At 61.0% G+C, this 20,948-nt stretch overlaps 2 protein-coding genes and 1 non-coding gene across 4 annotated transcripts in view; 1 reads left to right on the top strand and 2 right to left on the bottom strand.

Moving 5' to 3' along the window:
* The first annotated feature begins 1,182 nt into the window (after positions 1 to 1,182).
* Positions 1,183 to 12,003, top strand: Pccb (propionyl-CoA carboxylase subunit beta). Its single transcript, XM_048334980.1, is given in 16 exon segments — positions 1,183 to 1,388; positions 3,311 to 3,430; positions 4,429 to 4,497; positions 5,813 to 5,869; positions 6,038 to 6,151; positions 7,340 to 7,450; positions 9,839 to 9,947; positions 10,176 to 10,296; positions 10,525 to 10,606; positions 10,690 to 10,813; positions 10,912 to 11,019; positions 11,114 to 11,214; positions 11,323 to 11,421; positions 11,511 to 11,591; positions 11,594 to 11,609; positions 11,713 to 12,003. Coding segments are annotated over 16 exon segments (1,623 nt in total). The 5' UTR covers positions 1,183 to 1,199; the 3' UTR covers positions 11,835 to 12,003.
* Positions 2,992 to 3,069, bottom strand: Trnaa-agc. The gene has a single exon. It is a non-coding gene; the product is annotated as a tRNA-Ala (tRNA).
* Positions 12,004 to 12,532: 529 nt separating the features above from the next.
* Stag1 (stromal antigen 1) overlaps positions 12,533 to 20,948 on the bottom strand; it is a 150,826-nt gene continuing 142,410 nt past the window's right edge. Inside the window, exons 19-30 of one of the 2 annotated variants that reach the window (XM_048334972.1) lie at positions 19,565 to 19,657; positions 17,413 to 17,587; positions 17,005 to 17,144; positions 16,084 to 16,185; positions 15,243 to 15,391; positions 14,544 to 14,672; positions 13,703 to 13,908; positions 13,440 to 13,614; positions 13,257 to 13,367; positions 13,050 to 13,164; positions 12,880 to 12,960; positions 12,533 to 12,779 (exon numbers count right to left, since the gene is read on the bottom strand). In XM_048334972.1, the coding sequence (XP_048190929.1) occupies positions 12,756 to 12,779; positions 12,880 to 12,960; positions 13,050 to 13,164; positions 13,257 to 13,367; positions 13,440 to 13,614; positions 13,703 to 13,908; positions 14,544 to 14,672; positions 15,243 to 15,391; positions 16,084 to 16,185; positions 17,005 to 17,144; positions 17,413 to 17,587; positions 19,565 to 19,657 (1,500 nt within the window). In that variant the 3' untranslated portion in view covers positions 12,533 to 12,755. The remainder of the gene's footprint in view (positions 12,780 to 12,879; positions 12,961 to 13,049; positions 13,165 to 13,256; positions 13,368 to 13,439; positions 13,615 to 13,702; positions 13,909 to 14,543; positions 14,673 to 15,242; positions 15,392 to 16,083; positions 16,186 to 17,004; positions 17,145 to 17,412; positions 17,588 to 19,564; positions 19,658 to 20,948) is intronic. The other variant, XM_048334971.1, reaches the window with a different exon arrangement.

The raw sequence follows: 20,948 nt of genomic DNA, 5'->3' as shown, positions 1-20,948 counted from the left end.
TGGAGCTTTACTCACTAAAGTGTGCTGGGCTCACACCTGGCACCGAGAGACTGTGAACCTGTATGTCAATTAGAGATGTGGTGAAGGGCCGTGTGGAGATCAACATTTGTAGGGGGTGAGACATTTGACTGTGGCCTCAGGAGACAAAGAAAGGGGGGGGGGTTGGGGGCAAGAAGCAAGGGTGCCTAAGGACCGCCCAGGCCCAGTCGGGGGTGTGTCCCAGTCTTTGTCTCTGGAGGGTTATTGCTTCATGGCTGGAGGGTGAGGTCCAGCCAGTTTGGCTGGTGGAGGGTCTGTCCTAACTTCTAGCTATTCTTCTCCTTTGGGGCAGGTTTGGCTTTGGTCACCAGATAAGGGGGGGGGGAGGGGGGGAAGGCATTCTTCTGCGTTTCAGAGGGTGTGCCCAGTGTCTTCACAGTAACCCCAGCGCCTCACCTGGAGCCCGAGGGGATCGCCAAGTTGCTTGCTTGGGAAGAATGGCTGTGATCAAAAGACAAGATGTCAAGTGGGGGGGGCGGGGGGGGGGGGCTGGGCGCCTCACTTCGTACATTCCGGGCAGTATTGGGGTCTCTCTCACCCCCCCTCCCCGCCCTTCACCTGTGAGCCCGAGGGAGGGCACGGGGCAAGGCCCTGGCCCAGCGGGCAGGCCGTGGCGGGAAAGAGCCGGTGCGGAAGTGATTTTCTGCTAGCTGCCTTGTTTATTTATTTATTTGTCTTTTATGGCCACCCCCACCCCCCCCACCCCCGACCCCCCCCCCCCCGAGCTGAGGTCGGAACCCAGGGCGTCAGCCCGGGCCAGGCAAGTGCTGCCCTGCTGAGCTAAGTCCCCCCCCCCCCAGCCTCCTCCACCCACTTCCTGGAGGGAGCGGGGCGACCGGGCTACCCGTGGCCGGCGTCGGGGGAAGGGCGGGCCATCCAGCCTCCCTCCCTCCCTCCCTCCCCCCGGTGCAGCCCGGGGCGCCTCGGGTCCCGCGCGGGCCCAGGGCAGGGTGGCCTTTTGCCCCCAGGGGTGTTCCGTAGTCTCCTCTCCCCCTCCCCCGCCCCGCGCCGCCCCGTCCCTCCCCTCCGCCCGCCTACCGGACCGCCAGCTCTGCGCGCAGGCGCAGACTCGGCGGCGCCCACGCGCGGACGCACGCAGGCACGCACGCGCGTGCGCACTTAAGCGCGCCGCCGGCCGTTGGTTCGCCGGCAAAGCCAAGATGGCGACGGCGATGCGGGTGGCAGCGGCGGCGGCGGGGGGCCGGCTCGGCGTCCTGGCGGGTGGCTTCCGCACCCCGCTCCGCGGCCTGTGTAGCCAGCCGGTGACGGTGATGGAGCGCATCGAGAGCAAGCGCCGGGCGGCGCTGCAGGGCGGAGGCCAGCGCCGCATCGACGCCCAGCACAAGCGAGTGAGTCCGGAGGGCTGCCCACCACCGGCTTCCCCGACTCCGCCCCGCGCGGCCGCCGCCCCGCCCCTTCTCGGCACTCGACCTATCACAGAGCTCCTGGCCCCGCGGCGCCCCGCCCCTCCGGGGCTAGCGGCCTATCCCAGAGCTCCCGGCCCCGCGGCGCGCCTGGCCTCCCGGCCAATCAGCGTCGCACGCCCGCGGCGCGCCCGGCCTCCCAGCCAATCAGCGTCGCACGGCCCCCCTACCCGCAGGCCGCCCCCACCCCGTGGCCCGGCACTGACGTGGGGGCGGCCTTGGTTGGCTGCTCGAGTGTGTGTGTGTGCGTGTGCGTGTCTGTGTGCGGGGAGGGGGGGGTGGCCGAGCCTCCCGAGGGCCGGGCTCCTCCGAGGGGCGCACAGCCTCGCCTTGAGGTCGGGTGTCAGCCCGCAGGCCCGAGGGCGACGCCCCCTCTCGCTGTCCTCCGGGGGTCGCAGGATCGAGGGGTGCGCCGTGCTCCCGCTCCCCGCCCCGGGGCTGCTCGGAGGGGGGGGCGGGGGGGCGGACACTGTGCTTGGGGTGGCGATGGCCCCGGTTCGGTTCCTCCTGGAAGCCCCAAGCCCTGTCCCCCCACCCCACCCCACCCCGATTCTGGCGGGTCTGCGGCGGCCCCCACGGCTGCTGCTGTTGTTTTTGGGGGGTTCTTTTTGGCACAGCTGATTGAGTCCGGGGACGAACCCCCACTTTTTATTTTTTAACAAACTTTGTGGTAGGTTTCCTAGAAGTGGAACCAGAGGCTCTGAGTCTATGTATTCTTTCTCTGCACACACACGTACACACAAGCACATACACGTACACACAAGCACACACGTACACACAAGCACATACACGTACACACATACACACATGTACACACAAGCACATACACGTACACACATGCACATACACGTACACACGTGCACATACACGTACACACGTGCACACACGTACACACGTGCACATACACGTACACACGTGCACACACGTACACACATGCACACATACGTACACACATACACACATGCACACACAAGCACACACGTACACACATGCACACACATGTACACACATACGTACACGCACGCACACATGCACACACGTACACACGTGCACACGCGCGCACACATACGTACACACATGCTTACATGTACACACACGCACACATACACATGTACACACATACGTACACGCATGCACACATGTACACGCATGCACACACACGTACACGCATGCACACACACGTATTGCTTTTGGGAACTGGCTTTCCTAGGCCTAAGCCCGTTGGTCTGAGTACCGTCTCAGCCGGCCTGGCCTCCTATCCTATGGGAGGAAAAAACAAAAACAAAACAAAAACAAAACACCACCCACCTCGTCTGCTTGTTTTGGCGAGGGAGATAATGCGAGCTAAGGCATTTGTGGCTAGGGGCTGGGGTTTTGGTAGACCAAACACTGGAGGCTGTTGAAAGATTGGGGACTGCAGGGTTATGTCCTGGGGCTTGAACTCAGGGCCTGAGCACTGTCCCTGGCTTCTTTTTGCTCAAGGCTAGCACTCTACCTCTTGAGCCACAGCGCCACCTCTGGCCTTTCCTGGGTGTGTGGTGCTGGGGAATCGAACCCAGGGCCTCGTGCTTGCTAGGCAAGCGCTCTACCACTAAGCCACCTTCCCAGCTCCTCCGTGTCCCTCTTTTTTTTTTTAAAGGCTCCTTAGGTCTCCAGTGGTTGTGAAACTGTGGTTGCCCCGGGGTGTCCACAGTTAGTGGCTCCTGCAGTGGACTGCCCCGTCCCCCTGCTTTCCTCGCCGTGTCTCCCGCGGGGCAGGGCGGCCTGCCCCCCCCCCCCAACTCCCCTTCCTGGGCTCAGTCGGCGGCGGTGACATCACCCCGTGGCCCTCGCTGTGTCGTCCGCAGGGAAAGCTGACGGCCAGGGAGCGGATCCACCTCTTGCTGGACCCTGGCACCTTTGTGGAGACAGACATGTTTGTGGAGCACAGATGTGCGGATTTCGGAATGGATGCGGAGAAGAATAAGGTAGCTGGTTGGCACCGGAAGTGCCGGGCAGCTGGGGGCCCCGCCGCGTGGGTAACGCGGGGGTATTCCTCTGGAGAAGGAACCACGGGGATTCACGTTCCTCCTTCCCCTCAACCTTGTCCCCCTCCCTCCGCTTCCTGCGCGCTGCTGTTCCAGGTGTGCGCGCCCGCATGCCCGAGACCACGCTTCTTTGCTTTATTTTCTTTTTCTTTTTTAATTTTTTAGCTCTCTGGCACCACTTGGGTTTTGAACTGAGGACTTTGTGCTTTCCAGACAGGCACTCGACCACCTGAGCCACACCCCCGGCCCTTTCCAGTTACTTTTCGCATAGGCTCTCAGGTTTACGTACACGTCCGGCCTCGACGGCGGCTCTGTCCGCCCTTCCCCTGCAGCTGTCGGGACGGGCGTCTGCCGCCGTGCCCTCCTTTCGGTGGTTTGTGGTGAAGGTCTCCCCAACTGCCCAGCCCGCCTCGTTCCTGCCTTCCTAAGTAGCAAGGACGACAGGCGTGAATCACCACACCCGGCTTTGTGCTGCTTCTATCTTTATCTCTTCTTGCCAGTCCCGGGGCTTGAACTCAGGGCCTGGGCACTGTCCCTGGCTTCTTTTTGCTCAAGGCTAGCGCTCTGCCACTTGAGCCACAGCGCCACTTCTGGCTTTTCCTGTGTACGTGGTGCTGAGGAATCGAACCCAGGGCTTCATGCGTGCTAAGCGAGCACTCTGCCACTAAGCCACCTTCCCAGCCCTTATTCTATTTTTTAATTACTTTGTGCAGGTAATTTTATTTTATTTTTTTTTTGGTCAGAGACTGTTATCTCTAATTAGCCACCCCAAAACTGGAAGTGGAGGTGTGGCCCCAAAGCGCCAGAGCGCTATCCCTGAAGCACAAAAGCTCAGGGACAGCACCCAGGCCCCGAGTTCAAGCCCCATGACTGACAAACACAAACCCCACCAAGAGTATTTGGGATGCTCAGCCTCTACGTCTCCATCTGTCTGGCAGTTCCCTGGGGACAGCGTGGTGACCGGACGGGGCCGGATCAACGGAAGACTGGTGTATGTCTTCAGTCAGGTATGCCACAGCTGCCGTCGCAAGTGACAGACAGGGAAGCAGACAGCTTGGGGCAGTGAGGTCTGACTCGTGGTTTGGGTCAGGCGTAGAATGTGCCGAATACCAAGGTGGCCAGACACCAGTGCGTCTAGAGTGCCAAACCACGCGCCTTCTTCCCCCGAGGGAGGGCCGATCTTTCCAGGAGAGGGTCTCAGTGCTGGAGGAAGCCACGAGTTTCCCCCGCAGGGGTGGGGTTGCTCTGGGCAGCACCGGGTGCGAGCCTGGGGGACATTGGCATCGTGGTGGAGCTGCGAACACATCGGCGTGAAGGGACCGGGCCGTGGGCCCGTGGTCACGTCCAGCTGCCCAAGTCCATCCCCTGGGAGCCTCCCCTTAGCTGGAGACGATCAGCTGAAGCTTATCAGGTCCACCGGGGGGCTCCCAGGGGCTTAACCCCAGGAGCCCTTAAACGTGGAAAGCAGGTGAACGCGGTCAGGAAAATTCACCGTGGGGAGGACTCGACCTGCGGTCTCCAGCAGTTAGAAAGGTGCAGCCCCCGGGGGGCCCGCCGTCAAGCTTGGCTCGAGCCCCGGGAGGCCGTGGGCTTGGAACCCCCGGCACTGGGAGCTCATGGCCTGTGTTGTCTGAGCCCCTGGGTTTGTGTTCATTTGCTATAGCAGGCTAGACACAATATGTTGGATGGTGGGTTGTTTTTGCCAGTCCCGGGCCTTGGACTCAGGGCCTGAGCACTGTCCCTGGCTCCTTTTTGCTCAAGGCTAGCACTCTGCCACTTGAGCCACAGCGCCACTTCTGGCCGTTTTCTGTATATGTGGTGCTGGGGAATCGAACCCAGGGCCTCATGTATACGAGGCAAGCGCTCTACCACTAGGCCACATCCCCAGCCCTGTCCCTGAGCTTTTGTACTCAAGGCTGGTGCTCTGCCACTTAAACCACAGCTGCACTTCTAGCTCTTTGGTCGTTAATCGGAGGCAAAGAAGCTGGCGGACTTTGCTGATCTCCGCCTCCCGAACAGCTGGGGTGACAGGCCGGAGCCGCTAGGCCCGGCCGCTCCCAGCTCTCCGGTGGGGCCTGGGGGCCGATGCCAGGCCCGGGGGTAGAAGGGCATGGAAGCACGAATGGAGGCGTGGGGCGCGGGGCCCCCCCCCTCCGCGCCCCCGGGCCCTCCTGCGGCCTCGGACACGCTGTTCCCTCAGGACTCAGGACTGTGTCTTTTGTTCTTGGTCCCCCACTCGTCCACTGTTCTGCGGGACGGTCTATGACCCCCCCCCTCCCCAGGCCTTGAGCTCCCCCCACCCGGTCACTGTCTTCTCCGTAGGATTTTACAGTCTTCGGCGGGAGTCTGTCAGGAGCACACGCGCAGAAGATCTGCAAGGTAAGTGTCTGCTTGTGAGACGTGCCCCCCCCCCCCCCACTTGGCTGACGTACTGTCGGGGTGTAGCCCCAAGTGGGGTGCTGGCCGACGGGAAGGGGCTCCAGGCACGTCCCAGAGAGCGCGGCTCCGCGGGCGTCTCACGAGGCGTCTCTCCGCCGCCCGTCTCAGATCATGGACCAGGCGATGGTGGTGGGGGCCCCCGTGATTGGGCTCAACGACTCCGGGGGCGCGCGGATCCAGGAGGGCGTGATGTCTCTGGCCGGCTACGCAGACATCTTTCTGGTGAGAGACCTGGTCCGGCAGACCGAAGAAGTGCTGTGCTCAGTCCTCAGCGCATCCCCCGCCCAGTCCCTCCCGCGGCCCCCTGGGGCGGGGGGGGGTTACGTGGGGCGGGGGAGCATGCAGGGGGGTTGAGTCCCTCTGGTGGGGACAGCCCACAGTTAGCTCAAGGTCAGTGCTAAGTTCTTCAAAAGCAGGCGAGTCCAGGTGAATCCTCAGTGGTGCACTGCAGTTACTTTTTTTTGTTTAGTTTAATGTCGTGCTATTATTTTTATTCTTTATTTCTTGGCCCATCCCGGGGCTTGAACTAAGAGTCTCACACACTTTCCGGCCTGGGCTGGCTTGGAACTGGGATCCTCAGATCTCGGCCTCCTGAGTAGCTGGGATGACAGGCGCGAGCCACCGGTGCCTGGCTTGTTGTTGCTTTGCTTTGCCAGTCCTGGGGCTTGAACTCAGGGCCTGGGCGCTGTCCCTGCGCTTTCTCTGTGCTCAAGGCTAGCACTCTGCCACCTGAGCCACAGCGCCCCCTCTGGCCGTTTTCCGTATATGTGGTGCTGGGGAATCGAACCGAGAGCTTCATGTGTTGGAGGCAGGCGCTCTCGCCACTAGGCCACATCCCCAGCCCACAGACGGCATTTCAGAGGGCCGGGTGCACGGACGCACCGGCTCGCGAGCCCGGCCCGGCTTCTGGCGGCTCGAGTCTCGTCTAGAGCCGCCTTCCATACTCACTCGCCGTGGCCGTGGCCCTGGCCCCCTCCTCCGGGTCGAGTGACCGTGCTGTCAGCCCCGTCCCCTCGAGGGACAGCGCGGGCCCCGCGGCTCACCCACGCCCCCGTGTTTGCCCCCGTTCACGGGCCGTCCACTCCCAGCCCCCGGAACGCTCCTTTCGGCTAGCCCCGTCCAGTTGCAGGGCTCACCTCGGGGCGGGGGGGGGGGGCAAATGTCCCCAACTCCTGACTCGGCCAGAGTTGGCGTCGAGGGGCAGCGGTGCCCTGGGGAGGGGGGCCTCGGCTTGCCCACGTGCTCACTGTCTGCTCACACCCTGCTTGTCCTTGTGGAATGTAGGTGGGCGCCCCCCCCCCCCCCGTCGTCTGTGGCCTGTGCCCTGGGGAGCTGCCAAGAAGGGGAGAGGCGAGGCGACCCCTTCTGGGGGGGGCTGTTACCTAACCCTCGGCCTTCCCTCCCCGGCAGAGGAACGTGACGGCGTCGGGCGTCATCCCCCAGATCTCGCTGATCATGGGCCCCTGTGCCGGCGGCGCCGTCTACTCCCCGGCCCTCACCGACTTCACGTTCATGGTGAAGGTAGGAGGGCGGGCGGGCGGGCAGGGGCGGGCCGGCCTCCCTGTCCGCTGTGGGTGGGTGTGAGCCGTCTTGCTCACAGGTGTGAGCGGGAGGTGCTCTCCCGGGATGGGGGGTGGGGGTGGCCTGTCCGCTGCGCCCCGCTCCAAGCCCGGCTCTCCCGCCCCGCGCCCGCCCCGTCCCCAGCTCCTCGGGAACGGCTTGCTCTTCCTCTCTCCTCATCTCTCGCCATGGTCAGGGCAGATGGGACCTTCAAGCCCGTCTTCAGAGGCCACGAAAGGACATTTGCCATAAACTCTCCCCCCCCCCCCCCCAGTCCTGGGCTTGGACTCAGGGCCTGAGCACTGTCCCTGGCTTCTTTGTGCTCAAGGTTAGCACTCTACCACTTGAGCCACAGCGCCACTTCTGGCTTTTTCTATATGTGTGGTGCTGGGGAATCGAACCCAGGGCTTCATGTATACAAGGCGAGCGCTCTACCTCTAGGCCACGTTCCCAGCCTGCTGTTGTTCTTTTTGCATGTTTTTCCCTTTCCCAGAATATTTGGAATTTTCTAGCACGTAGGCTCTTCAGACTGTCATCTTTGATGCTTAGGTTCCTGCACGTCCCTTCGTGGCTTCCTTTTTGTGGTGGTACCGGGGTTTGAACTCAGGTCCTCGCGGTCGCGTGGCAGGTGGGCAGTCTGTCACCTGAGCCCGCCACCTCCAGTCAGCCCGCGCCCACTGCAACAGCCCAAGCAACACTCCCCGTTCCCCGGGACAGCCCACCCGCCCCTCCACCCCCCGAAGGGCTCGTCGGTTCCTCCCCAAGTTCTGGCGCCGCCAGTAGGGCTGCGGTCCACACCCGCGGGCACATCGTTGCTTGGACCTAAGTGCCCGCCTCATCTGGGTCACACGGGACGTGACACGGAACGTGACACGGATCGGGACCTGCCGGGCCTCTCCAGGCAGGGGGGCCGTGCTGGTTCAGTGTGCGTTTCCACGCGCAGGGGCCAGCGCTCCCACAGTTGCGCGTCCTTGCCAGTGCGCGTGCCCCGTCACCGCGCTGCCCGCCATCCGCCGCGCAGGGTCCCCGGCCTCGCGTGTGTTGGCCGAGTGGACTGCGTGTGCTCTCGGGGCGTTGTAAGCGCCGTCTGTGCGGCTTGGTGGCGGTGTCCTCCTAGGCCGCGGCTTGTCCTTCCACTCTCGCCAGTGTTTCTCTGAGGGTAGAAATGTTGAACGTAAATGAAGTATGGCTCGTCCGTTACTTCTTACACACTCATGCTTTCGGGTTGCTTCTGAGTAGTGCCAAAAGCAAGGCGGTCTACACTCAAGTGAGAGACATACACACTCATTTTAGGTCCCTGGTCCATGTGGTGAAGGATAGCTTTGTGTGTTTGATGTTTTTTGTTGATGTGGTGCTGGGGAATTGAACCAAGGGCCTCACGCCCGCGAGGCAAACACTCCACCAGTAAGCCACCTTCCCAGCTAGCCCAAGTCTTCTGAAGTTGACTTTTCGGGGGACTGGGGATGTGGCTTAGCGGTAGAGCGCTTGCCCAGCATGTGCAAAGGCCTGGGTTCGATTCCTTAGCCACTTAGCACCACATACACTGAGTGGCGCTGTGGCTCAAGAGGTAGAGTGCTGGTCACCAGCCAAAGGAAGTCCAAGCCCCAGGACTGGGGGAAAAACAGAAAAGAAAAAAAAAGATGACTTGTTTCATCCGGATGGCCTTGTCTTGCGGTTGCCCCTCTGTCCAGACCTCGTGAGTGTGGGTCTGCTTCACCCATGCCTCGCGGTCTCGAAGGCTGCAGAGGAATACCTGGGCTTCCAGCAGGCTTCTTGGGGCGCCGTTTCCTTGCTTGGGGTGGGGATGGGGGATGGCAGATCCGTGTGATAGGGTGGGGCTGACCGAGCGAGGGCTGAGCTCCATAACGCATTTTCAGGAATGTTCTTTCTGAAATGTTTCTCTTTGCCAGTCCCGGGGCTTGAACTCTGCACCTCGACCCCTTGGCTCGAGGCGAATGCTCTGCCACTCGAGCCACGGCGCCCCTTCGGGCTTGTTTCCGAGTCGTTTACTGGAGAGGAGCCTCAGGGCCTTCCCAGCCCGGGCTGCCTTTGAACCCCCGTCCTCAGAGCCCTGCCTTGTGACTGTGGGCCACAGCGCCCAGCTTTATTTGGGGGGGGGGGTTTGAACTCAGTGTGTGCGTGCATATAGACACACGGGTGCACGTGTACATGCACACACACGTATCACTGTGAAAGCGGGTGGGAGAAGCACCCGCGATTCCGTGGCTAGTCCTTAGACAGCGGCCGGGCACGGCAGGAGGCGGGGCGGCCGGGGCGGCGTGGGGCCGCGCGGGGGGCGGCGTGGGGCCGCGTGGGCCGGGCTGCAGCGCTGCGGGGGTGTCACCGCAGGACACCTCCTACCTGTTCATCACCGGGCCCGACGTGGTCAAGTCTGTCACCAACGAGGACGTCACCCAGGAGCAGCTGGGCGGCGCCAAGACGCACACGACCGTGTCGGGTGAGCCCGCGGCCCCGGCCGGGCGCTCCGTGGGTCGTGGGAGGTGCGTGCCCGGGGCGGGGTGAAGGCGGCCGCGCTGTGCAGTCGCTGTCGTGGCGACCCCCGCCCGGGGCTGCGCGGTGCGGGGACCCCCGGCCCCTCCCACCCGGGCAGTGTGTCGCGGGGGAGGGTGGGGAGGGGAGGGGGGGCTCGGCCCGCGGCTCCAGCCCGCCCCGCCCCGCCCCGCAGGCGTGGCCCACCGGGCGTTTGAGAACGACGTGGACGCGCTGAGCAACCTGCGCGAGTTCTTCAACTTCCTGCCGCTCAGCAACCAGGACGCGGCGCCCGTGCGCGAGTGCCACGACCCCCGGTGCGGGGCGGGAGGGGGCGGGGCCACGACCCCCGGTGCGGGGCGGGAGGGGGCGGGGCCACGACCCCCGGTGCGGGGCGGGAGGGGGCGGGGGCGCGGGGCGGGGGCCACGCCCCCGGGTGCCCGCTTGTGCATAGGGGCGCGGGGCTCGGGGCGGGCGGGCGGCGGGGCAGCCGGGCCTCCCAGGCGCAGGACCGCGGGCCGCCCGCCCCGCCCCCTCTCCCGCAGCGGCCGGCCGGTGCCCGAGCTGGACACGATCGTCCCGCTGGAGTCCACCAAGGCCTACGACATGCTGGACATCGTGCGCGCGGTGAGCAGCGGGGCGCGGGGGGGGGGGTGGGGGGTGGAGTCCCGGGCCCTCCCTTACCCCCCCCCCCGCCCCCCCTCCCGCAGGTGGTGGACGAGCGCGAGTTCTTCGAGATCATGCCGCACTACGCCCGCAACCTGGTGGTGGGCTTCGCCCGCATGGGCGGCAGGACGGTGGGCGTGGTGGGCAACCAGCCCAAGGTGGCCTCGGGTAGGTGGGGCGCCGGCCCGGCCCGGGGGGGGGGGGGTGGGGGTGAGGGGGGCCGCGCCCGCCCCCCGCAGCCCGCCCCACGCGCCCCGCCCCCCCAGGGTGTCTGGACATCAACTCGTCGGTGAAGGGCGCGCGCTTCGTGCGGTTCTGCGACGCCTTCAACATCCCGCTCGTCACCTTCGTGGACGTCCCCGGCTTCCTGCCTGGCAAGTGGGGGGGGGGAGCCCCTCGGTGCCCGGGGAGGGGCGGGGCCCGCCCGCGCCGCCCGCCAACCCCGCCCGCCCCCCCCCCCCCCCGCAGGCACGGCGCAGGAGTACGGCGGCATCATCCGGCACGGCGCCAAGCTGCTGTACGCCTTCGCCGAGGCCACGGTGCCCAAGGTCACCGTCATCACCCGCAAGGTCGGCGCCGCCCCCGCCCCGCCCCCGGGGGAGCCGCCCCCCCCCACCCCCCCCCCCCCCCCCCCGCTCCAGTCACGATCAACCGCATCCCCCCTCCCCCCCCCGCAGGCCTACGGCGGCGCCTACGACGTGATGAGCTCCAAGCACCTGCTGGGGGACACGAACTACGCGTGGCCCACGGCCGAGATCGCCGTCATGGGCGCCAAGGTGAGGCGCGCCTGCCCGCCCGCCCGCCCCGGGGCCAGGCGGGGCGAGGGGCGCGGGACGGCGGCCGGCTGTCGGTCTGTCTGTCGCAGGGCGCGGTGGAGATCATCTTCAAGGGCGGGGACGTGGAGGCCGCGCAGGCCGAGTACGTGGACAAGTTCGCCAACCCCCTTCCCCCGCGGCCGTGCGAGGTGAGCGGGCGGGCGGGCGGCGCGGGGGAGGGGGCGGCCGGGGAGGAGGGGCGGCGGGGGGGGGGGGGCGCCGCCCACGGGGCCTCTGCGCTCTGCCCCGCAGGGTTCGTGGACGACATCATCCCGCCGTCGTCCACGCGCGCGCGGATCTGCCACGACCTGGACGTGCTGGTGAGCAAGAAGGTGGCGCGGCCGTGGCGGAAGCACGCCAACATCCCCCTGTGACGCAGCACGCGCATTAAAGCCCGCCGCCCCCCACACGCGCCCGCCGTCTGTTCTTAGCGCGGGGGGCCGGGGCGCGCGCCCGGCCTGGGATCCCCGCGGAGGGCGCAAGGAGCGGAGGGCGGGGCGGCGTCGTGGTTTTCGTCGTTTATTAAAGGAAAGGTGAAGCATCCGTTTCAAATTGTACAAAAGGAAAAAAACCTCGTATTGCAAATGTACAATTTACAGAGTCACTAGCAAAACCAACGGGGCACCGAGTACAAAACGGGGCGCGGGGGCGCGGGGGGGGGCGGGGGCCGGGATGGCGTGAGGCCCGCCCGCGCGGGGGAGGCCGCGGGCTCCGCCACCTCACGCCGGGGTCACGCCGTGCTCGGGCGGGGCTTGTAAAAACGCGCCGAATTTTTGGTAAAAAGGGGGAGGGAGCCCCGCTTCCGCTGCACCAGCCGGGAACCACTGGGGGGGACGGGCGGGGCGGCCGCCGCCCTCCCGGAGACCCGCGGCCGACTGGGCATCGCTTCCTCCGGCTGGGACCGTGATTCGCTGGTAGAAGTTGCTAGAAACGTGCGCACGCCCGGGACGCCCCCTGGAGGCCGGCACCGCCTCCCGTTGTGCGCGCTTCCTCCTCGACGCCCGCCGGTCCCTACGAAGGAACCTCCTCCGTCCCGAGGGAGGGGCGGGGCGCCCGCCGCCTCCAGCCGCGCGACCGCCGAGTCGAGTGGGGAAGACCCGCCCCGGGCCTCGGCGTGGGCGCCGAGGGAAAGCCTCTTCCTCCTCCGCGGGGCGTGCCTGTGCGCGGGGACGGCTCCCGGCGGCGCCCCGCCCGCACGCACGCACGCAGGGCCGCCCGTGGCGTGGGCAGCGCCTCCCGCGCACGCGCGCCATCACAGTATGTCGGCCTCTAGGCGGCAGCGGCGGCTCCGGAGCTCAGAACATGGGCATGCCGAACCCCTGCGGAGCGGAGGGCGGGCGGGCGGGCGGGCGGTGAGCGCCGGCCGGGGGAGGGGGAGGGGAGGGGTGGGGGAGGGCGCAGGGGGGGAGGGCCGCTCACCGAGTCGTCCTCTATGATGGCCGCCGAGTCGAAGAAGTCCGGCCTCAGCTCGGCTCGCTCGCGCCGGTTTCTGGACGGGGGCTGGAAAGGCGAGGCTGAGCTCGGGCCCCCCCCGCCCCCGCCCCCCGCCCGCGGAGGACGCACGCACGCACGCACGCACGCACACTCACCAGGTCAATCACCATGGTGTCCTCGAACTCCTCGTTCATGTCCTCCAGCTGGCTGCGCGATGACATCATGACGTCCTCGAAGATGGGCTCCGCGTCCTCCTCCATCAGCCCGCGCCTGCGGGGTCGGGGCGGCGGGGCGTCAGCGCGGGGGGGGGGGCACAGGGGGCGCCGGCCCCCCCCCCCCCCCCGGCGTGCCCGCGCACTCACACGGCGTGCCGCACACCGGCGCGCACTTTCATGTAGCTCATGCCGCTGCGGTCCTTGCGGCCCAGGTCCTCCAGCTTGGGCTGCCCCAGCCACGAGATCTGCATCTGCGGGCTGAGAGCGCGAGGCGCGGTGAGGCCCCGCGGGGGCGCGGGGGGAGGGCGGGGCGGGGGGGCGCGCACTCACTTGTGCAGGAAGTCGGGCTCGGCCCCCGGCTCCGCCTCGGGCTCCTGGATCTGCTCCCCGACGGGGCGGCCGCTGTCGCGCAGCACGGTGGAGGTGAGCTGCGGCGCGGGCAGCGGGCCGGGCGTCTGCATCATGGTGTCCGTGCGGTTGAGCCACGCGCTGTCCAGGCTCTCGTCTGCGGGGAGGGGGGGTTGTCCGCGTGCCGCACGGCCCGGACGCGGGCTCCCCCCCCTCGCCCCGCCCCCGCCGCGCCGCCCGCTCACCTTCCACGCGCCTCTTGTGCAGCGGCGGCCGCCCCTTCTTGCTGCGCACCGACGAGGCCTTGCTGCTGCCGCTGCCGCTGTTGACCGACATGCGGTCGTCCTCGCCGCCCGTCACCAGCGAGTTCCGGTAGGAGATGAGCGGCAGCCACACGTCCTCGCGCCGCTCCATCATCTGCTCCGTCAGGAACTTCTCCAGGTACGAGTGCCTGCGCCCGCACGCACGGCCGCGGCTCAGGCGCTGCGCGGGGCGCGGGGGCCGCCGCCCCCCCCTCCTTCCCGGTCTCTGCTCCTGGCTGCTCGCTCCCCTCCCCCCAGCTGTCCAGACCCACACAGAAAGACTGGAAACCACGAGACACCCACACCTGCACACACACGCTAGGAGGGCACGCGTGCGCGGCCCGCACCCGGACACCGGGCACGCTGCTGACACAGCTTCAAGACAACCACGCCCTACCTGCCGCGTGCGACCCGCAGACCCAAGGACCTAAGCGTGACAAATGTGCGTGTGTGCCTACACACACGCACGCGTGCGTATGTCAAAGCCAGAGTGTCACGGCAGCCCATCCATCCCCATGTGGTTTCCACAGACCCAATTCCATCTTGTACTTTCTAGGGTCCTGGGGGTGCGGGAGGCCAGAGAGAGCACACAAGCACCCCTGAAAGAAAACGCACGCTTCCGTACCGCGCTGAGCCCATCAGTCACCAATCAGTAGAGCTACCTGACTAAAATTCCTTCAAGAATGGTTATCAAACGCCTGTAGCTACGTGCAAATTAAGGTAAGCCAGTTAAAAACACAAACACTGCAAGTGTCAAAGGTGGCTACGATAGTGTGCAACTTACACCGTCTTTTTGTCCTGTCGAAGAAGTTTAGAAGAAAATTCACTTAGCACTTCAAGGAAAGCCAGATTCGGAGGTGGATATTCTTGTCCTTTTTGATTCTGGTATTTAAAGGCAAACTCAATGCCATCCCTGAATGAAGAGACCACAGTGTTTTCGTTTTTCCAGGTACATAGTGTACATCTCTTAACAGGCTAACATTACAAAACACTTGGGAAATGACTGTAACCAGAGAGGTTAGGGGAGTCAGATTTGTTCTGATCGTCAGCACCTGCACTGCTGGGGGGCTGCCGGGCTCTCCCCGCCCACACACATCCCGTGGCCTGGTTCAGTGGTGAAACGACACCAACCAGATTAGCACTGGGTACTCTGGTTTTTGGTAATGGGGACCAAACCCAGGACGTTGTACTTGCTAGGCAAATGCTTTACCACAGAGCTACATCACAGCCCAATGCTCTTTTTATTATTTTTGTCAGTTGCAAGGCTTGGACTCGGGGCCTGAGCACTGTCTAGCACTCTGCCACTTGAGCCACAACGCCACTTCCAGCCTTTTCTGTGTGTGTGGTGCTGAGGACTGGAACCCAGGGCATCGCGCATGCGAGGTGAGCACGCGACGGCCAAGCCACCTTCCCAGCACCCTCTATTACTGACTTGCGTCGTCCCGTCGCTTGGGCTAGGGCGGGGCACTGGCGCCTCACTCACTTGTGCAGGGTGGCCACAGCTTCACGCGTCTTGATCTGGTCTAGCCCAAACGTGAGCGCAAAGCGACGAGCCAGTTCCTTAATGCCACTGACATGGGCGGACGTCCTGTCCAGGTTGGGGCCTTGCTCTTGAACAAGCTCATTAAACAACTGAAAGAAATCACAACAGGAAAAAGCTACAGCGAATACATAAATGAGCACCTCATATCCCCCCAGGATTTCAAGTGCGGCCTTTATCACAAACATATATACATGTGTGTGAGTGAGTACATGTACATGCCCAGAAATCTCTGATCTATAAGCATTTACATATTAGGAATCATACAATATATGTAGTATATTTTCTTTTTCTTGGTGCCAGTCCTGGGCTTGAACTCAGGGCCTGGGCACGGCACTGTCCCTGAACTTTCCTGCTCAAGGCTAGCACTCTACTGCTTGAGCCACAGCTCTACTTCTGCCTTTTTGCTGATTAATTGGGAGATAAAAAATCTCACAGACTTTCCTGCTTGGGCTGGCATTGAACCTGGATCCTTAGATCTCAACCTCCTGGGCACCGGTGCACAATGTTGGTGTGCATTTTTCTTTTTGGAACAGTTCTGCTACACTTTTCCCAAATGCCTTTCCTAGAAAATTACTTTTTATTAATTACTTGTTAAATTTCCAACTTGATGTTTCATTTGGCCCAAGGGAGATCATGTTTGAAATATGAGCCACCAGTTTACTTACCAAAATGAAAGACCTCTCTCTGCAGAGGAACCACAGGAGTATGCTGACAAACAAGGCAGCTTAATAGAGATATCTAGCACACAGAAGTGTGTGTCTCCCTGCCTTAAAATGCGTACCTGCTGCAAACTGAGGATGAGGGTCTTGGCACACTGGATCTTATCAATCTGCCTGGTTTTACTGAGGGTTTCCTTAATGATGTCACCATAGTCATTGTAGTACTATGAGGAAAAGAAAGACAAAGTGACTTTCAAGCTACTGAAATCTTATGATCAATAAGAGTAGAGTAGCGAAAGGGAAAGGATAAATGTCATTTTGTACAGCTTAAAGTTAAATGTTTGGCTATTTTAGGAAAAACTAGTCCCTCTAAACAAATCTGTATTTGTTATAAGGTCAGTAGTGTCTGTCTAGCTAATCTATAATCGAGATGAGCAGCTCAGCAGACACCAAAGCTCAGAAGACAGAGAAGATAAAGCCACGCTGTGTTGCTCTGGGAATGCTACTGAGTGTGGATTTCCTTATCTGTAGGGATCTGCTCTGGCCTGGAGGTTGACCCGTCACGTGACACAAGCCCAGCATCCCCTCCCCGTCAGCTCTGCGTTCCTGACGGCAGAGTTCCTGTGCGACCTCTGCTCACCCGGGGCCGGAAGAATGAGGAGGATGGAAGAGTATCACTTGCGTGTTAGTACCTCAAAGAGTGGGCACTGGAAGGATTTCTGGCTTCAGAATTTTCAGGTCTTTTTGGACCATTTGAGCAGACTTTTCTGGTAGAACATTTCTCAGTCTATTAACTGCTTGGTGCTGGCAGGTGCTCCGACTTTGCTCGGGGTGTACAAGTCACCACTGGCACTGGGCCATCCGTCCCCGGCAAGGGCAGAGCAGAGCATTTTCTCCCCCTCCCTGCCCGTGTGGCCAGCCAGAGGAGAGCTCAGCCCCGCTGTGTCATAGGGTCGGGGACAGGCGGGAGCTGTGTGTCTACTGTGGGTGTCAGGAACTCGGGAATGGTACCAACTAATAAAGCCATCAGGAAGCTCTTCTACCTTCATGTAGTGCTTGAAGATGTCTGCGGCCGCATGCATGTCCACAATGTCATAAATGATGAGCTTGCTGAAGGCCGCCAGGAGGTTCCTTCTTTTATGTAAGGCTTCAATTTTGTTAGCTTCGTCCTCTTCATCGCCCTCTAAGCCCAGGAAAGGAACGTGTCATGAATTTCAGCCATTCTCGCAGGTAAGTCTGTGCAGCTGGAAGCTAGCTTCACATTTCTTCACATAGGTGCTACTCAGCTCGCTTCTATCAGCTGATACATACATACATACATACATACATGTACAATACGCATGAACTACCAGTGCCTAGCGGAATACCAGAACTTGTAAGATCTAATTTCTTTCTATCTTGTGAGATTTACAAAACAAGGTAGATATTGACAGAATGATCACTCTAATTACCCATGCTTTGATTCTCCTCATCCTGGTCAATGAAAACATGATCCATCACGAAACTGAGGAGTTCTGACTGTAGTCCAGTATCTGGATTGAACACCAAGGGCTGTAGGCCTTCTCTACCACCGGTCATTAACTGGTGGCTAAAAATCATCAACAGATCACAGAGTAGCATGAACGCCTGCAATGCAAAGGGGATGCAATAGCAAAATGGCGTGTGAATATACACAAGCATGAATGAAACAAATCAATTACATATACAGTGACCAAATAATCAACCTAAGTTTTAAGTTAATCTCAGTTAATTCAGCACATTATAATGTAGAATCCTAAGCCTGTGAACTCCTAGTTGGAATTCTTAGATAATAGTCAAATCTAAAAAAAACAATAGGTACTGTAAAAACCCTCAATAAATGTAGTTACCAATTCACCAAAGACAAAATACTACAACATAGATGCATGCTGTCAAGTGTTGTTTTTTTAGTCAGTCGTGGGTGCTGTCCCTGAGCAATTTTGCTCAAGGTTAGTACGCTGCCCCTTTGAGCCAGTTTCCCTGCATCTGAGTGGTTCACTGGGATAAGAGCCTTGGGGACTGGACGTTTCTGCCAGGCTGGCTTCCCACCGCGATCCTCAGCTCTCAGCCTCCTGTGCAGCTAGGACGACAGGCGTGCGCCTCTGGTGCCGGCTTATGCGGCCAAGTTCTAAGTAGGTAATGTGAGTATGTATCATGAATTTACTGCACTGTAAGGATTTTGAGGTTCTGAAATGTCCAAACAATCAACTTAAATTTATCCTACAAGACCACCACCGGTTTGGCATTCCTTGCCGTCTGGCGACTCCCGCCCTTGCAGTAAGCCTGTGGCCACAGGGGCGCGCGTGCGCGCTGTGCTCTAAGAGCCATGTGAACAGCTGGAGCTTAAAGGGAACACAGGCTCTTCCAGATCTCCCCCAGCAAGACTCCATGCAGACACGGGCCGTGCTGGCTCTCAGGGCCAGGGAGGACCAGCTCTGCCTCTACTTCCAGTTAAAGGCTGAGGCACAGTGAGAGCGCAACATCGCAGGATGAGGAATCATCAACTCTTAGTCCAACAGGAACTCACACAGGCCCGGCTGTGGGGCCCATGCCTGAACCCTGGGGTGCCAGGGACTGGGAGGATGTGTTTGCGGCCCACTGGGACGACGTCTGTGGACTGCGCCTCAGCGTGGGGGTGGCGCTCTGGTGGGCCCCATGCACAAAGTGAGACCGTGTCAAAAACAACAAAGCAGAAAGGAGGAGTAGGCTTGGTTCAAGGAGCAAGCACAAAGCCCAGAACTGACATCAAGAAAGGCCCCATTGAAAGGTAGACTGTCTTCTCGCGTAAGAAATCCTCTCCACAGCGGTTCCACGGCCCCCTCGAGAGGCCTGCCCTCTGGGCTGCTGGACTGAGAGGGTGTTTCCATCGGCACCCTGACCGCAGGGAATTCCCTGCCCTGACAGAACAGAACAGATCTTGACAGAACGGAGCCTTCAGAAGGCCCCTGCCCTAGACACGGTATCTCCACATGCCGACTCCTAAGCCTCCAGTTGGTCAAGGGCAGCTGGGCTGAGGGGTGGTGGAGATAAAAGTTTGGGCCGCACTGGTCACAAGCATGGAAACGAAGCTGAAGCAAGATGACAGACCAGCCTGTGAGGCTCCCAATGTTCTAGCACAGGAATCAAGAATTGTAAGGCCAACGCCAGTGGCTCAAGTCGGTAATCAATCCTAGCTACTCAGGAAGCTGCAATCTCAGGATTGTGGTTCAAAGCCAGCCCAGGCAGGAAAGTCTGTGAGACTCCAATGAGCCACTAGAAAACTGGAAGTGGTGCTGTGGCTCAAAGCTGTAGAGTGCTAGCCTTTGAGTGAAAAAGTGCTCAGGGACAGCGTCCAGGCCCCGCGCTCAAGCTCCATGACCAAAAAAGTCTAAAATGAAAGTCTTTCAGGTGATGACTGTACTTGTGAAAGCACAAGAATAGAATCTATGTATAAAACAACTTCAGTTTGCTTTGTAACTTAAATTACTCAGACTTGTATACTCTGGATGTTAGATACACAATGTCACAAAGGGTCACAATAAGATACCATATTACGATTCATCTATACATTGGTGTTGGTTTTTGGAGTACTAAATAATTTCTTACCTGTTCTTTAACTGGAGTATTAACATTAGATAGGCACTGTTGGCAAACAGCCAAAAAGGATTTCACTGTCTTCCTCAACACCAACAAATCCTCCTGTAAGACATAGTCAGATATGCAAGCATGAATTACAGTATTCTAGAACACTGATCCAAAAACATAACAAACAGAAAACAGCCAAACTGGTTCAGCATGAAGGAATTCTGGGAAGTTAAACTCAACTCATCACTGGGAACCAATTAGTGTAGGCATTTCCAAGTTACCTGACCTAATGAAAGGAGCAGAGAATCGGACTATACCTGACACCAAGTGTGGTCAATACCTGTCTGGCTGCTGTCTATTTCCTGGCACACTCATAAAACCCTTGAACCTGCCAAGGTGTGGCGTGTCTTTTTGGCACGCTAGTGTACCCCCGGGGAGATTCAGGCAAGCCTCGGCAGGAGCTCCCCCACCCCCACCTTCCTGAGTAGAGGGGCTGATGGCTGGCTGGTCCTGAATGGCCAAGGGGGAGATCGGACATGCTCAGGTAAAAATGCAAAGGGACTGGCTTCACTGAGATTCCAGAGTTGGAAATGGGGTTTCCTAGAGGTGGTGTATCCAGAGGGGCATCAACGATTTACCCCTCCCCCCCACTCCCCACTTTTTTCATGTCTTTTTTTAAAGACAGGATCATACTACATAGTCCAGGCTGGCCTTGAACTGCTGATCCTCTGTCTCAGGCTCCAAGTGTGTACCATCATGCCTGGCTTGTACTATCCTTTACAATAATAAACTGGAGAATGTGTTTCTTCTAAGTGAGTCACTAGCAAACGAATGGCCCCTGAGAGGGAGCCGGGCTGCTGCGGGCGGGCAAGCAGTGTGGGGGGCTCCCACTGCTGGGGAGCAGGTCGGGTGCTGGTGGAAACAGCCATGCCGGAGTCCAGACGCCAGCTTGTCTCCCCGCAATGGCGGGGTGTGGAGGTGGCCTTGCTCGAGCAGGACGGAAGCTCCCTTGGCCGTGGCGGCTCGTGGCACAGTGCAGAGCAGCACCCTTAGGTCTGTGAGCTTGGCCGCACCCCACGCCCCGCTCTGGGCAAAGCAGTCACCCCGCTGCCTAGGGGGGCTGCAGGCCGCGGGCCAGCGTTAGGTTGCGCAGGCCGGGCCCCGCGGCGCACGGCTGTCACCTGGGCCTGGAAAACAGCTCAGGAAGCCAGCTCAGCTCCGTGGATCTACACCGAGCCCCAAATCACACATCAAGTTGTTAACTGACAGCAACAGAAGATAAAAGGGCAGGTCCAGTGCCTCATCCGGAGTGCCATTTGTGGGTGTTCCCGCCCCCCCCCCCACTATCCATGAGCATCTTTTGCTCAAAACGAGCACTCTACCACTTGAACCACAGCACCACTTC

This window comes from Perognathus longimembris, chromosome 26, assembly GCF_023159225.1.
Source record: "Perognathus longimembris pacificus isolate PPM17 chromosome 26, ASM2315922v1, whole genome shotgun sequence".
Classification (NCBI taxonomy): domain Eukaryota; kingdom Metazoa; phylum Chordata; class Mammalia; order Rodentia; family Heteromyidae; genus Perognathus; species Perognathus longimembris.
This window is presented reverse-complemented; position numbering and strand designations above follow the sequence as displayed.